Source organism: Chiloscyllium plagiosum, chromosome 7 (genome assembly GCF_004010195.1).
Source record: "Chiloscyllium plagiosum isolate BGI_BamShark_2017 chromosome 7, ASM401019v2, whole genome shotgun sequence".
Classification (NCBI taxonomy): Eukaryota; Metazoa; Chordata; class Chondrichthyes; order Orectolobiformes; family Hemiscylliidae; genus Chiloscyllium; species Chiloscyllium plagiosum.
The window spans coordinates 53772992-53789920 of NC_057716.1; the positions used below are offsets into that span (position 1 = coordinate 53772992).

Below are 16929 nucleotides of genomic sequence, written 5' to 3' on the forward strand. Positions count from 1 at the left end.
CAGTGGCCTAACCAATGTCCTGTACAGCCGCAACATGACCGCCCAACTCCTGTACTCAATACTCTGACCAATAAAGCATGATAAATTTATTTGGTTATGAATCACTTTTGGACATTTAACTGCTGTATGGAATTTAAAATTAAGATCGCTGCATTTTCAATTTTTTTGTCAGGAAAATACAGCTGTTTAATATTGCTGCTATTCTCTATGGCCATAGGGCACCCTACGGTATTGCCACTGTCAGATGCTAAGCATGGATACAAGCCAATGGTTTGGTACACCCCTTTGTATCTTTGTTGTTGCAATGAAGAATAATTCACAACACAGAAAACAAATAGTCAGAGTGTGAAGATCAATTATAGCCCACCCAAAATTTGTATCTGTAATTTCCTTAAAGCATGTTCAGCTCAATAAAAAGAAAGAAATGTGAAAGAGAAATACTAACTTTTAAGATACGCTGAAAAAGCCGTCACATTTCTACACAAAGCCTTCCACTTCTCTTCCTAAATTTAGGAAATTTTGGTGTCATCTTTTACCATATATAGAATGCAAAACAAAGAAACCTTCTGCATTCTTGGCATGACTTACACGCTACAGGCACCACAATACCGACCATCTGTCTCTGTGGACCCTGCAGGGTTGCAGTTTTGAGTGTTAAGTGGTTAAAATAGATTTGGTTCAACACAATTGTGTGGGTACTTTATAGAGGAGGAGGAACAGGTGACTGTGTAAGGTGCTGTTTATCAGTAACATTATACTTCTTTTATGTTTAACGCAACAGAACCTTCAGAACTCAGTCAAGTGTGTGTGTCAGAGTCATATATTTGACAGCTAGACATCCTGCGAGGTTACTGAACAGTTTAATATCTGTCTTGATCGTCTGTCCTCGTTAGAAACTTTTTCATTTAAATGTTTACAGAAGTTCAGAAGAAGAGTGCAAGAATCAACTCAGGTACTGCGAGAACTGGAGATTTCTCTGAGAACGAACTATATTGGGTAAGTTTGAGTATCTTGCAAAAGGGCCACACTTTGCTAACTCACACGGTGAATGAGTTGAATTATATTCAAATATTTCAATACATACATTAGAATTCACACCTAAACAATTTTTCTTATAAGCTAGTGAAAGTAATTATAATGAACCAGTTAGAACAAATTGATGCTTTTGTAGAAAGTCTCAGACACAGATGTTCACAAATAGTGAATGTCCAATCTATGTTTTACAATAGTGCTTTGTCAGGAAAAAGGAAAATGCAAAGATTTTCAGTCCTGGTTAATTTTACACAACAGGGAGCAAGTCTTCTGCCCATTACCAGTGTGTGGGCTTTCCCAAATAATAAGAGTAAAAGAAGAAAATACATTTTTAGTAAGATCCTAAGGACTGTCCTAAAGAATGTGAATTCCAAGATCCACTGTCTATGCATTCTGGAGACAAATGTAATCTAAAGCTGACAGCGGTTCTTATGTCCACAGGCAAACAACAAAGACTTTTGTAGTCTTGGGAGCTGCACAAATGCATGAAAAGCTGTTGATGGCATGAAAAAGAGAACTGATCAGTGATAAGATGAAATTGTGCACCAGGACAGAAACTCAATAGCGACGTGATGAAATAATATAATCCTGAAGACTGAGCGGCTTTAAAAGCCTCTTGAAAGATTACATTGGTTTCAGATAATTATTTATTGCATTCCAAATACAAATAAGAAGGCAAAGACTGCTGTATGAAAATATCAAGAGAAACAATTACATATGTTGGACAGAATCTCTTGGTTCTGGATGGTAATGGACCAAGACCTCATCATTTTCCCACTTTTGTCCAAATTGAATAGTTAATACAGTGCAAAACTTGAGTTTAAAGCAAATGTTTGATTGTTGTGGTACAATGGAGGATATGTAGTTTGTGTCTGACTTTTGATGCTTAATCTGTGATGATTGGAGATACCTGATGAAATAAGTATAAAATAGACTTGTATATTAAAGACTTTGGAAATTATTGGTACAATTAGTCAGTCAACAAGGATTTATGAAAGAGAGCTCAAGTTTTATATTCTTGGTGAACTTTTTGAAGATGTTATTCTTCTATCTGTAATACAAGTATCAGTGGATGTGGTGTATTTGGATTTTCAGAAGCCTTTCAATGTCTGTAGAATCCATAACATCGCTGCAACGTGGAAACAGGCCATTTGGCCCAACAAGTCCATACCGACTGTTTGAAGAGCATCTCACCCGGACTCACCCCCCACTCTATCCTTGTAACCCTGCATTTCCCATGGTTAATCCACCTACGCTATATATCCCTGAACACTATGGGCAATTTAGCATGGCCAGTCCACCTAACCTGCACATTTTTGGACTGTGGGAAGAAACTGGAGCACCCAGAAGAAACCCATGCAAATACAGGGAGAATGTGCAAACTCCACATAGACAGGTGCCCGAGGCAGAAATTGAACCTGGGTCCCTGGTGCTGTGAGGAAGCAGTCCCTATCACTGAGCTATCTTGCTAACCCAGTTCCACACATGAAGTTGGTAAACAAAATTAGAACACAAGGGGTTAGGGTTAATACATTAGAATGGATTGAGAATCCGTTAACAGAGAGAAAGTCAAGAATAGGAATAAACAGTTCGTTCTCAGCATGGCAGGTTGTTAATCGTGAGATCTTGCAAGGAGATCTCACTGCTTGCTAGGGCCATAATTGTACACAATCTACGTAAGTGAGTTGGTTAGGGGGGACCATTTGTAATATTTAAAATTTGCTGGTGACATAAAGCTAAGTGGGAATGAAAATAGTGAGGAAGCTACAAGAAGACTTCAAGTGGCCTTGGACAGGCTAAGTGAATGGACAAGAACATCATAAATGGAGTATCATGTGAATAAGTCTGACGTTTTTTGCTTAAATGGTGAGACGTTGGGAAGTGTTGGTGTCCAAAGGGACATAGGTGTCCTTGTACATGTGTCACAAAAAGCTGATATGCAGATGCCACGATGAATTAAGAAGGGAAATGATATATTTACTTTCAACCCAAGAAGACTTGACAACAGATGTAAAGATGTCTTACTGCAATTGTATAGCGCATTGGTGAGACTGCACCTAGTGCATTATGTAAAATTCTAGTCATCTTATCTAAGGAAGGATCTATTTCCCACGGTTGCTGCAATGAAGCCTCATCAGATTAATATCTGAGATGGCGGGATTGTTTAATGAGGAGAGATTGAGGAAAATGGGATTAAATTTTCTAAAGTGTTGATGGATGAGAGATAATCAAGTTGAAGCATAGAAAATTGTCTCCAAAGCATGAGACAGGATAAGTATGAATAGGATTATTTTCTTTTGACTGGTGAGTCTAGAACCAGAAGATATTATCTCTAATTAAAGAGGAGGCGATTGAAGACTGAGATGAGGAGGAATTTCATTTTTAGGACTGGTGAATCTTTGGAATCCTTGAGGACTATCAAAGGTTAGAAATTCGATCATTGAACATGTTCTAGACCAGAAATGATGCTGGGTTCTCTTTACATCTAGAAGTGTGGAGATGCTGCAAGGAAATGGCACTGAGGTAGATGATTTGATATTACCTAATTGAAGAGAGGAGCAGACTGTAGAGGTTTAGTAGTCCACTTCTGTTCCTATGTTCCTCTGCATTGAGACTTCAAAAAATATTATTTTTCTTGTCCATAAATCAACAAGCAAATTTACAATGTGAGGATACGTGGACTGATCCAGTGGAATCATGCATTGTGGCGTTACTCTAATCCGGTGCGAAATGTTTATACTACCACAAACTCTGATTACAAGGGAGACATTGTTAGACATCCAAGTTGTCACTACCATGAAGTGTCTTCATGGCTTGTAGTAAATAACTAAATAATAAAACCTGATTGGTCCTATAAATTCTGGTCCACAGAATGAAATAATAGACAGATGAAAAAGAAACTGTTCAAAGCCAAGCTGTGTTGAGAGCTCCCATCTGGGATTTTTAACTTCTATTAATGAAACACTTTTAGCTAGCTGAATCTGTGCAGGGTGTTTGATCCTGAATTGTGGTAGAAGAACTTTCTTTGCAAAACTGTTTTTTTACTAAAGAACTCATCATTCCCCTAGGAAAAGGGCAGAAGTGGCCTGGACCAAAGGACTGCATGAACTCCAATTCTAGGTGGAAAATCAGATGTGGTGTTTTGGGCTTTCTTTATCTGTTTCACTGAAAAAGCAGTAATATTTTGCCAGGTATAAAGCAAATAGCAAATCTCTAGAGCATAGATTATCTAGTATTGCTCAGTAAAGCATTTATTTGATCTTGATACAGGATGTACTTTGGAACAAACAAGGGTAATAATCTACCCAAAAAATAGGTGCAAAAGTATCAGATTCAGGTATCCAATGGCTTGTCACATCACTAATTTAGAAAAAAAATGTGGGACCAGCCAAATCAATGTCACTGATTCTTTTCTAGTTCCTTACATTGTTATGTTGAAGGTTGTACACGTGTTTGAGCTACACTTCAGAATCCTGGGGCAGTGAATAGTTCTGGACTCAAGTTTGCCAGTGAGCTGGTGGTGCAATGGAAATATACAGTCTTTTGGCATGTCCAGTATATATAGACATCGATTTGATGGCAGTTACCTCTTTGGGATTACGTCCAAGAATTAGTTATAGAATGCAGTAAAACACAGCAAAGCATGAAGGTCATTCCAGACCGAATCACCTTCAACATGAGCTTAAGAATCAGTGATATGTCATTGTAAATATGTCACCATTTAGGGTTGTTACAGTGGAGTAGTTCACAAAAGCCCAGGCTCAAAACAATTCAAATAATAACTCATAATTATACAGTACATAGGTCTTGTACTGTCATACTTTTGAGCACTACTGGGCAATACAAGATCCTTGTGAAGGAAGTTTTGGCTAATGTATCAGGATCATTTCCAATGTTCCAGCAGGATACAGTTTCTTCAATTCCGCTTTGTACAACTTGGCTCCATGAGAATTATTTAATTGTGTTCACTACTGATTTACTTCCTCAGTTCCATTTCCTTTTTTTCTTCATTTCCAACAGCAGCAGTGTCCTTCTGTAACACAAGAATTTTACAGCAAAGCCCTGCTCTTACATCGCAACTTCAGTATAGAAAGGTTTCCTGTGGCTCGCAGACAAGAGAAAGCTTTGCTGAGCCAAAGTCTCAAAAATATGTGCAAATAGTTGTTTCAACAGTCTAAAAGAGGAAGAGGAAAGCTTAGACAAGAAATTCCAATACATTGTTACTTAGGGCATGTGAGTGGGAAGATGATTTGATTTGGTATGCAAGCAGAAGGTGTGGAAGCTGCAGAGCCATTGAACAGATGGCCTGTATTTTGGGATGAGGAAATACATAAGCTACTGATTGTCTGAAGTGAGCCTTGAGGGAACTGATGACAGTGTTAATAGTGGAGAACTGATGCTGAGATTATCTATGCTCTGCAGAGTAATCCTAGAGTGATTGAGCACTATTGGGCTTTAGTTAATGTGGTGCTTCCTGATCTGACACCAGACATGGTTCAGTCTGTGTCATTAGATTTTACAAAGCAAGCGAGCGAGCAACCATATCAAGGGAAATTGTAGGCATCAAGTCACCCACATCAAGTTATCGGTTAGTGGGCTAATCAGGACTCAACCACATTCTCGCAGATCACTCTTTTGTTAACCTGAGGTCTGTGCGAGGTAGCAATTGTGGCTTCCCCAATAGACTATATTTCCTGCGAAGGCAGCCAGGTGTGATTATGCTCTGTTCTGATCTTCCATCTTCTGACCATCTATGTTACACTATTCATGTTGGACAATAAAGGCATCCAATGGTTGGACAGCTGCTGTGTACCAACCTCCAGGCTTTTCAGTTTGGGTAATCCGGGAGTAGACAAGGCCTGGCTGCTAAAGTCAACTGAGCCTCCCTGCTGCCACTTACGGAAAAGGCTAACTGCTCACTTGTTCTCATTCCCACTTTAACTTAAGGTCATGTTACCTGTGATCCTGATTGGAATCTGCACAGCTGGAGGCAGCTGGTCTGTGACTCCAGATGTTTTATGTATAAATTAGTTTGGATGGCTTCTTCATCACAAAATCCTACAAGTACTGTTTTAATTGTAAACTGTTAGTTTTGTCTTTTGGTGACTTTAGAATATACACTCTATAATATCATTTTCTATCCTTGGGCCTTGTCATTTTGGGGTTTTGAAGGTGATCAGCTCTATGCTGCCAGATCGATGCTGACAGGAATCAAAGTATGACATGTGAAAACCAATTCTTAGTTTTCCTCTCTCACTGTGGGCAAAGGGGAAGCGGGTAGAGTACCTTGTGCTCTGCTCAATCTCTTCCATCTCCCCTTAAACCCATTTCAAACAGGGTATGCAGCATGTGGGGAGTGGGTATGGGTTTAAAACTAGTTAGCTACTCTGTCAATAAATATATCAATCCCATCACTAAGTGGGCATCCTGCCTCAACAGTGTTGTTTGGAATAAATTGGAACATTAGTAAACTCAGTCAAAGAGCATTAACAGAAACAATTCAGCAGTGCCTTCATTATGCTTTGAGTATCTGCATCATTCGCTGAAACATCAAGATTGTTGCTAAATGTATGATACCAGTACTTTTTTTTTGTAATGTGAGCACCATCTTGTGAAAAGTAAAGGCAAATCTGTCTCCCATTCTCAGAAAACTAATTTCCTTTATTGTCTGAGGGTAAAGCTCCCACCTAACCATGTTGGAATTTCACATCGGCAAATATTACCAGATGTAGAATTCCTCTTTTCCCATGGTATCCTTTCTTGCATTGTAAATGGGGGAAAAAAAATCACCCTATTCCGATATTCATCTTGTAGCATTAAAACTGCTGCTGCTAGTATTTGATAGGTAATAAAAAATAATTTAGCCTGGAGGATAGGGGATAAATGTTTGATAACATTGGTGGCTGTTAATAGACTGCAAGTAAAATTAATTGTGTTTTAGATCCCACTGGATGCAGATTTACAATTATCCTGAGCATTGGCAACACATCAGCTCACATTAAGATCTGTTTAGAGACTTTGAGTAAAACTGGCTTTATAGTCATAATCCCAGTGGACGAAACTAGCTTACATTCCAAAAATCTGGCTTGAAATATTCAATACTTTAGAATGGAGTAACTGGAAATTTTGATTTTTACTGTTTGAGTAGGAAGTTTTAAGAATAAAGGGCAGAGGGGAGGTTAAAAAAAACCTTTTCCCTCACACCTCTTAAAATTATATTTTTGGCTTGAAGATTTCAAAACCTTCTGGTTAGAAGTTACTTTCAGTTCAGTAAGATTATCTCTCAACGGGGAAATGTATTGTTTAAAGACCTTTGGCTTTACTGACCTTAATAATAATCTATGAATCTACATTGGAATTTTCATATATCACTTTTTGTGATATATACCACTGAAATACCTCCTGTGGTGAGAGCAGGAATTTGAAACATAGAGTTGAAGAGGAAAAGGATTCCGGAATTAAAGTAGTTTGAAAACAAATGAAGGCACTTCATTATTAATGTGGTCCTTATCTTTCATTTTATTTTTGTGATCTTTTGACTGTAACATAGAATCTTCTGTGTATCATACACTGTATCTGCCTGGAATGTGTTAGATATACATTCTGTTTGCATTGCATTTGTGGGAGGTTTGGTTGAGGTGAGCTGTTTTGAATTGGATAATTTTAGTATGTTTTGTAAAACCTTTACCAATGTGTTTACATTTACATGACCCTTTTGTGTATTTGCTTTTAACAGTTGGGTGCGTGAGTTTTTGAATGAAGAGAACCAAGGTCTGGACATATTGGTGGAATACCTTTCATTTGCACAGTACGCAGTTACGTAAGTGCCCTTTTCTAATCACTTGACAGCAAACTGTAACTAACACTTTTTCAATTTGGAGCTAGAAAAAAACTCAATGAAAATAGTTATTTTTCTATTGAAACTGCCAGTAACTTCCAGAGTCTGTTCATGTACAGAGTAATGCAAAACTGTAGAAGTTGTTGAAACTGCTCCTACTCCTCTCCAGGGAGACACACGCACACAGTTGTACCCTGGCAAAATTGATATCAGTAAAGAAAATGTGCCGGAGAAATTTGTTAAACCAAAGGTTACAAGCCCCTAGTGGTCTGCATCCTCCGGTTTTCCCAAAAGGCAACTAACAAGACTTGGTCTTCCAGAATTCTAGACCCAAGAATAGGCCCTGATGAATAGGAAGGTAGTAAATGCAATCCTGCTATTTAAGGCAGGGTGGGGAGACATGTGGATAAATATACGCCAGATTACCTGACATCAGTCATAGGGAAATTGTTGGACTCTATTAGGGACATGGTAATAGGGCACTTAGAAAGTCATTAATATGATTAAACAGAGTAAACATAGACATATGAAAAGAAAATCATGTTTGATAAATATATTAGCATTTTTGAGGCTCTAACTAGCTGTGTGGGTTCAGGACAATCAGTGAATATAGTGCATTGGATTTTGAAAAACATTTGCTAGCCATTGGCTGCCAACCTATTACTTAAAGTTAGGGTTTATGGGATATCTGGGAGAATGGATTGTGAGTTAATGGAGAGGAGTAAAGGAGAGAAATAAAGAGGTTATTTTCTGGTAGGCAGTCTAACTAGCAGGGCATCACAAAGATTAATGTAAAGGTTGGATTAGATTAGATTAGATCCCTACAGTGTGGAAACAGGCCCTTCAGCCCAACCAGTCCACACCGGCCCTCCGAAGAGTAACCCACCCAGACCCATTTCCCTCTGACTAATGCCCCCAACACTGTGGGCAATTTAGCATGGCCAATTCACGTGACCTGCACATCTTTGGACTGGGAGGAAACCAGAGCACCCGGAGGAAACTCACGCAGACACGGGGAGAATGTGCAAATGCCACACAGTCACCTGAGGCTGGAATTGAACATGGGACCCTGGTGCTGTGAGGCAACAGTGCTAACCACTGAGCAACCGTGCCACCCCCAATCTTTAAACATGCGTTACATCTGAATAATTTGCTTTATTTTATCTTCATTTCATTTGTGTAATAAACCTGGTTTACTGTTAAAGACAAATTTGTAAAGTTGTTTGATTATACTTCAGTAAAAGGCCACCTTTTTAAAATCAGAAAACAAACAGAATTTGATCTATCAAGTCAGATCTTAGTCTGCTCTTACTTGTCTAATAATAACAACATAACACTGATGAGATCAAGGCCTTTCTCAGAAATTACCCTTTTCTTTTACTAATCTATATCAATAACTTAGGTAGGGAAAGTGAGTCTGCTGTGTTCAAATTTGCTGATGATGCTTTTCAGCTAAGATTGTAAGCTGTGTGATGGGTGTAAAGAGATAAGAGACAAGCTGAGCAAGTGGACAAAAATATGACAGAATATAACATAGAGAAGTGTGAAGTTATCCAGTTTAGAAGGAAAAATGTTTTTCCTCAAAGCGTGGCACAGTGGCTCACTGGTTGGCACTGCTCCCTCACAGCGCCAGGGATCTGGGTTCAATTCCCCTTTTGGGTGACTGTGTGGAGTTTGCACATTCTCCCTGTATGTTTCCTCCAGGTGCTCCGGTTTCCCCCCTCAATCACAAAGATGTGCAGGTCAGGTGACTTGGCTATGCTAAATTGCTCATAGTGTGAGGTGCATTAGTCAGAGGGAAATAGGTCTGGGTGGGTTACTCTTTGGAGGGCTGGTTGGGCCAAATAGCCTGTTTCTACACTGTAGGGAATCTAATCTTTTTAAAAAAGTGCTTTAAACTTCCTATTTTGCTGAGTGAACATTTTTAGTGTGATTGGCTGCTTATCCACTTGATGACATTTAATAAGGTTGCATACCAAGACATCCTCTTGACTTGTGCCAGATTTAAAATGCCATTTGGAAAGGGGTAAATCATTTCCAAAGATTGTTGATTTTTTTTTGTGTGCAGGTTATTGTTTTGGCATTCAGCAGCAAGAGTGTTGCTGCATCGCTAATCTCAAAATCACAGCTTTTGTTTTCCAAATAGTGCCTAAGAACATTTTACAGGCTTTATTCAGTAATCATACACTACCGAGAAACATATCCTGCTAAAGATTGCATGTGTCTAATCATGTTTGCAGATGACACCAAAATTGGAGGTGCAGTGGGCAGTGAAGAAGGTTACCTCAGAGAACAATGGGATCTTGATCAGATGGGCCAATGGGCCGAGGAGTGGCAGGTGGAGTTTAATTCAGATAAATGCGAGGTGCTGCATTTTGGAAAAGCAAATCTTAGCAAGACTTATACACTTAATGGTAAGGTCCTAGGGAGTGATGCTGACCAAAGAGATCTTGGAGTGCATGTTCATAGCTCCATGAAAGTAGAGTCACAGGTAGTGAAGAAGGCATTTGGTATGCTTTGCTTTATTGGTCAGAATATTGAGTATAGTAGTTGGCAGGTCATGTTGCGGCTGTACAGGACGTTGGTTAGGCCACTTTTGGAATATTGTGTGCAATTCTGATCTCCTTCCTATTGAAGGGATGTTGTAAAACTTGAAAGGAGTTCAGAAAAGATTTACAAGGATGTTGCCCAGGTTGGAGGATTTGAGCTATAGGGAGAGGATGAATAGACTGGAGTGGCTTTCTATGGAGCATTGGAGGCTGAGGGGTAACCTTATCGAGATTTATAAAATCATGAGGGGCAGGGATAGGATAAATAGAGAAATTCTTTTCCCTGGGGTGGGGGAGTCCAGAACTAGATGGCATAGGTTTAGGGTGAGAGGGAAAAGTACAATTATAACATTTAAAAGGCATCTGGATGGGTACATGATTAGGAAGGGTTTAGAGGGATTTTGGCCAAGTGCTGGCAAATGGGACTAGATTAGGTTAAGATATCTGGTCGGCATGGACAAGTTGGACGAAGGGTCTATTTCCATGTTGTCCATCTCTATGACACTATATGGTAGGAACAGGGACAGTACATAACTTATTGGGTACAAATGTTCTTCAGGTACAGGGTTAAAAATGCTGATGTAAGTATTGTGATGATATGATTTATGAGATGTGAAACTTTTGCCCTTTTAGTATTGTCTATATTAATGTAACTATTTCTGCATGATTTATATTTAAGATTAGCTAAAAATTAAAAGTGAGAAAATAACTTCTTATTGCTATAACATAACGATTGTCATCCTCTGTTTGGTTAGATTATTTAGGTAGTATTAATAATTTGCCCAGGGAGCAAAGTCCAATTAATTTTATCCAGTTAACCACTTGCCTTCCACTCTAGGATTTATTAAAATCAGGCTGAACTGGCCATATACACTCCGGGATTTATCGCTGCCTGACCTGCTGTGCTGTTCCAGCAATAAAGTTTCAACTTTATCCAGTTAACCACTTGCCTTCCACTCTAGGATTTATTAAAATCAGGCTGAACTGGCCATATACACTCTGGGATTTATCCATTAGATAGATAACCTTTTGTTGTTTAGTGTCAGACATTTTTGACATATTTTTGACTAATGAATGCATATTTTTTAAAATCTAGTTTTTGTAATTTGACTTCAGATTTGATTTTGAAAGTGTGGAAAATAATGTGGAGAATGCAGTGGACAAATCCAAACCTTGGAGCCGGTCCATTGAGGACTTACATCGAGGTAGTAATCTGCCTTCTCCAGTTGGTAACACTCTGGCCCGCTCTTCCAGGCATTCAACATTACGGTAGGCCGACATCAGAAAAACGTCTATTCTTTCAACTAGGGATTTGATCATAATTTTATGCAGGTCTCTTTATGGGGAAAGTCTCATCCTGACATCCTTGCAGGCTGAAACATACTGGCTAAAGGATCATAAACCCACTAAATGTTTTAAATGATTTTCCATCTTGCTAATTCAACCTGCAAGTTCCTACGTAAATGTTGGTAGATTTGTTTTGCAGCTGAGTACGCATACATTGTACTAGGAGGACAATTTTTTTTATTGTTTCAAACCTTGCTGCATACCTTTATTTTCCCTAATCTGTACTGCCCTAGAGCCAACCCTGTGTTTCTCAGTGAAACATTCTGCACCACTGCAGCCAGTTTTTGTCTCTGGCAAATGAGAATAAGTTCCTTACTGGTTGAGTTGGTTGGTCAAGCTCAACTTTTCCCTTCCTTAATTTGTTTTATCCTCAAAGGTTGCCCCTTCCACTTCTGGCCAGATAGACTAAGGGAGTTGAGGAATAATTTTCCTGAGATAAACTTGTTCCCAAGAATGTTTTGAGGGTTGAACCCTGCCAATCCCAGATATTAGTCCAGAGCTGGGAATCTAATGTTGAAATAAAGTGGAGAAATCAGTAACAAAAGGTGACAAAAAACTCCAACTTCTAATACTTACAATGACAGTGACTTATTGTGAATGATGTAAAGTTGTTGTAGTCCAAGAGGAGGGCTTTCTCATTAGTGAGAGATGACCAATGTTGAATTTAACTTGGGGGTCACCACACCTTGGGCTTGTGGGGGGGAATGTTGATAAGTAGGAAACCTATTTAGTGACCTCAGTCAGTGTTGGTGACACTCTACTTTGCACACCAGTCATACAGCTAACTGATCCCTTAACATAAGTTATTCTAAGTATTCATATTACAAATTGCACCAATCATTGGTCATCACAGTGCATTAGAGGATTTACATTGCTAATTCTAATAAGTTAATAGATACAATAACTTATTCTATTCATACCACTTCTCCTGAAACTATCCTCATTCTAGGTTTTGTTCTTGCGGAGTTTGCTGCTGTGATGAAATGAGTTTGAGCCTTTATGTTGGTTGTACTGAACTAAAATCTTTACTGATCAGCGATTATTGCTCAATGTAAAGTGAGATAAACCTTTGGAAGATCAACAATGGTGTATAAGCATTCAATATGACTGCAACTAAAGGCTTGCCAAGATCTGTGAATCCTACATATGCTCTTCACATCAGCTAAGGAACAGTTGTATTTATCTACCAGTCACTGGATTAGTTTGTTTCTAAGTTGCTGTTAAAATCTACAGTATGATCTTTAAAGCGTATTCTAAAAGGGACCATTGTTCTGTAGTGAATAGAAAACATCATCCCAGAGTTCTGTCTAGCACAGACATCTCTAACATGTGAGCCATTGCAATTTCAATTATTAAGGTGACAGCCCAGAAGCATACAATGTGGTTTACAATTTACATTTAATCTTTACCTTTCACATTGCCAGTTATTATATTTAAATAATTGTATTTTACTATTTACATTAATGTTAAATAGGGTGTTTTTTCATATTGCTTTACTTTATAATCTTTTTAAAAATATTTTTATTGAAAAGGTTTTCTTTACAAAATTATAAAATTACAAAGATATGACAAATTAAAATTATGACAACTATAACAATAATAAACTACTCTACAGAACAAATCAAAACTGAACTAACTACAACTCAATAAATAAATAACACTGCTCAGCCCAACAAAACCGTCACTCCCAACATTCGAGACTAATAATTATTACACCCACGTTTGTTCAAAATTCTTCATCTCAGGGCATATCAGGTTCACTAAACCAAACCATCATGGCTAAACGAAGGCCCTAATTAAAATGGCAGACAGATCTGCTTCCAGGTAATTCAAAAAGAGCTACCATGTCTTATAAAAGTTTCCCATTTTTGGTGCACCATATTTGTGAGAAAATCCAAAGGGATGTGTTCCATAATTAACTTATGCCACCCCGACAGACCTGTGGGGGTTCTCAGACATCCAGCACATCAGAATATTCTTCCTCGCACAAAAAGTGAAGATGTTAAAAAGCTTTCTCCCATGTACATCTAAGGAAGCTAAATTTGGCAAGCCCAGGAGAAGAGAGACTGGGGCCTCCTTCACTTCGGTCCCCAAGACCCTCTCTATTGTTCCTGCCACAGCGCTCCAATATCAACAAAGCTTATGTCATGACCACAAATAATGGGTAAGGATACCTGTGATTAGTTTACATTTGGGGCACATTGATGATGCTCCCTCCTTAAATTTTGAAAGTCGATCTGGTGCCAGATGAACTCTATGAAGAATCTTTAACTGCCGAGCTTGGGTCCTATTACAGATTGAAATCTTCCTCGCGTTCTCACAGATATCCTCCCAAGTTTCCAAAGTGATCTCAACTCCTAACTTTCTTTCCCAGATCTCACATATTCACTCGATTTCACCCAAGCAACCTCCCCTCAACAGATGATACAAAATAGGTAAAAACAATGACTGCAGATGCTGGAAACCAGATTCTGGATTAGTGATGCTGGAAGAGCACAGCAGTTCAGGCAGCATCCGAGGAGCAGTAAAATCGACGTTTCGGGCAAAAGCCCTTCATCAGGAATAAAGGCAGAGAGCCTGAATTTTAGATTACTTTTTTTGATTGCATTACAGTGTGGAAACAGGCCCTTCGGCCCAACAAGTCCACACCGACCCGCCAAAGCGCAACCCACCCATATCCCTACGTTTACCCCTTACCCTAACACTACGGGCAATTTAGCATGGCCAATTCACCTAACCTGCATATCTTTGGGCTGTGGGAGGAAACCGGAGCACCCAGAGAAAACCCACACAGACACGGGGAGAACATGCAAACTCCACACAGTCAGTCGCCTGAGGCGGGAATTGAACCCGGGTCTCTGGCGCTGTGAGGCAGCAGTGCTTACCATTGTGCCACCGTGCCACCCACACAGTGTGGAGTGTGGAGAGATAAGCTAGAGGAGGGTGGGAGTGGAGAAAGTAGCATAGAGTACAGTAGGTGAGTGGGGGAGCACTGTCCCCATGACTTGTCCTACCTGCGTATCTTCTTTTTCACCTATCCACTCCACTCTCCCCCCGCCCCCGACCTATCACCTTCATCCCCTCCCCCACTCACCTCGTGGTTCCAGCACCACTAATCCAGAAGATGATACAAAATACTCAGAGAGTACTCCTAGAATGAAGCACCCACTTTTATGCATCAGATCTGTAACACTCAGTCAATAGCCTAGTCTCTTTTCAGATAAAATCTGTAATTTGGAAGAAATGAAAGAGGTCCCTACTCAATAGTCCATACTTATGAATTATTTGATCAAAGGACATCATCGTTTCACCCTCAAACAGATCCCCTAAACAAGAAACTCCCCTGTTCGCCCAGAGTTGAAATCCGTGGTTCATTGTCCCTGGCCAGAAACCTGGCATGCCAACAATGGGAATAAGAAAAGATGTTTTACACATATTACCCTCCATCCACCTCATTGCCCTCCACGCTTTGACAGTGTTGGTAACTATTGGATTACGGCAGTGTTCCACAACTATCCTCATTTAGTCTAAAACCAACAGGTTGATAAGACAACACTTTGCCTGAGAGGCCTCAATATCCATCCATATTGATGCCAAGTCCGCACGTGCCCAATCACTTACGAAAGATAAAAGGGAACTTAATTGATGCCTTCTAATATCCGGGAGGTCCATTTTCCCCAACTACTTTTTAATCTTTTTAAAGAAAATATTTACTCTACCCCCATTCTTTTCTTTCCCTTTCTAATTTTATCCTATCATCCCTGAGAATCTGAATTGTGCCGGGTATGGTTCTTTGGGCAGAGCACCTTACCTCAGTGGCAATTCACAAGCCACCAGTTCTTTTGAGAGTTGATCAGTTTAGAGCAAGGATAACATGCTGGATTTAGCAGAAAGGCCTGGGGACAGCTCAGTGATGCCGTTCTAGCATATAACCTAAATTTCAATTGAAAAGAGAAGGCTGGGCCAATAGAAGTCTTTAAAATTCTGAAAGGTTTCTACAGAGAAATCAGAGCAAAATGTTTACACGTGGGGTAGAACAAAAGAGAAGCTATCATTTTTAAATAATCGTGAAGAATTCAGGCAGGGAATTCAGAAGGAGCCTCTTTACCAAAGGAATGGTGAGAATGTGGAAATCAACAACACTAAGATGGTTGAGGCAAATAGTACATTTTTAAGCTAGAAAAACTTGTAAGGGGGAAGCAGTTACTGGGCTGGGTGCTGACGCAAATATGTTGGGAAGAGTTGGAGATGCTCACGTGGAATACACATCTTCAGACCGGAGAAAGGGAGGACTGCAGATGCCGGAGATCAGAGTCCAGAGTGTGGTGCTGGAAAAGCACAGCAGGCCAGGCAGCATTGAAGGAGCAGGAAAACCGACGTTTCGGGCAAAAGCCCTTCAACAGGAATGAAGGGCTCTTGCCCGAAACATCGATTCTCCTGCTCCTCGGGTGCTGTCTGACCTGCTGTGCTTTTCTAGCACCATGCTCTTGACTCATATCTTCAGACCGGTTGGGCAGAGGACCTGCTTCTGGGCTGTATATTCTATATAATTGTACAAAACCCACAGCTAAAGAGTTGTACAGTCAGGGAAAAGCATTAATTCTTCTTGAATGTATTGAAACCACTACCCCTTCTCCTGTTGTTGCATTTATTTACCTAAACACAGTGCTAATGAAAGGACCAATCCCAACTTGGCTTTGTGTAAATAATTTTATGCAAGAGAGTAAGTCAGTGTTCTTGGAGTTTGGAACTTGATCATTCATGACTGTCTTTCTCTTTGTAATTCACGAAACTTCTTTACACTGGAACGAGGTCAAACATGTGAACTAACATGTAGCAAATTGCAATTGAGATTTTGATTATGACTTGTATTCTAACCATTGAAATTATGTAAGCATTCGTTGTTTGGGAGCAATATTGTAGTGTAAAGGCACTAGAAGAGGAAGACGATGATGTAAACTGCAGCAGTGATTTAAAGCATATTGGGGATATTATCGAGTTAAGAACTGCAATGAGCCAAAATGTGTTGACTCATTCTAGCATTGCGCCAGTAAACCACAGGAGTGTTCTTTTAGTCTGCTTTAGTTTACTTCATAGTTAAGTCATTGTACTTCTGTTTCCTGTACTGAATAACCTACTTAAAGGATCTCTACCGAAAATACA

General features: G+C 39.5%; 1 protein-coding gene across 12 annotated transcripts in view; it reads left to right on the forward strand.

Moving 5' to 3' along the window:
• Positions 1 to 16929, forward strand: part of LOC122551601 (formin-like protein 2) — a 263974-nt gene that overhangs the window by 180844 nt on the left and 66201 nt on the right. For all 12 annotated transcript variants that reach the window (XR_006312144.1, XR_006312146.1, XR_006312145.1 and 9 more), the window contains exons 4-6: positions 920 to 996; positions 7769 to 7852; positions 11536 to 11688. Coding sequence is in view for 9 of the 12 variants with exons in the window: in XM_043693754.1 (XP_043549689.1) it covers positions 920 to 996; positions 7769 to 7852; positions 11536 to 11688 (314 nt within the window). In the remaining 3 variants the exon portion in view is untranslated. The remainder of the gene's footprint in view (positions 1 to 919; positions 997 to 7768; positions 7853 to 11535; positions 11689 to 16929) is intronic.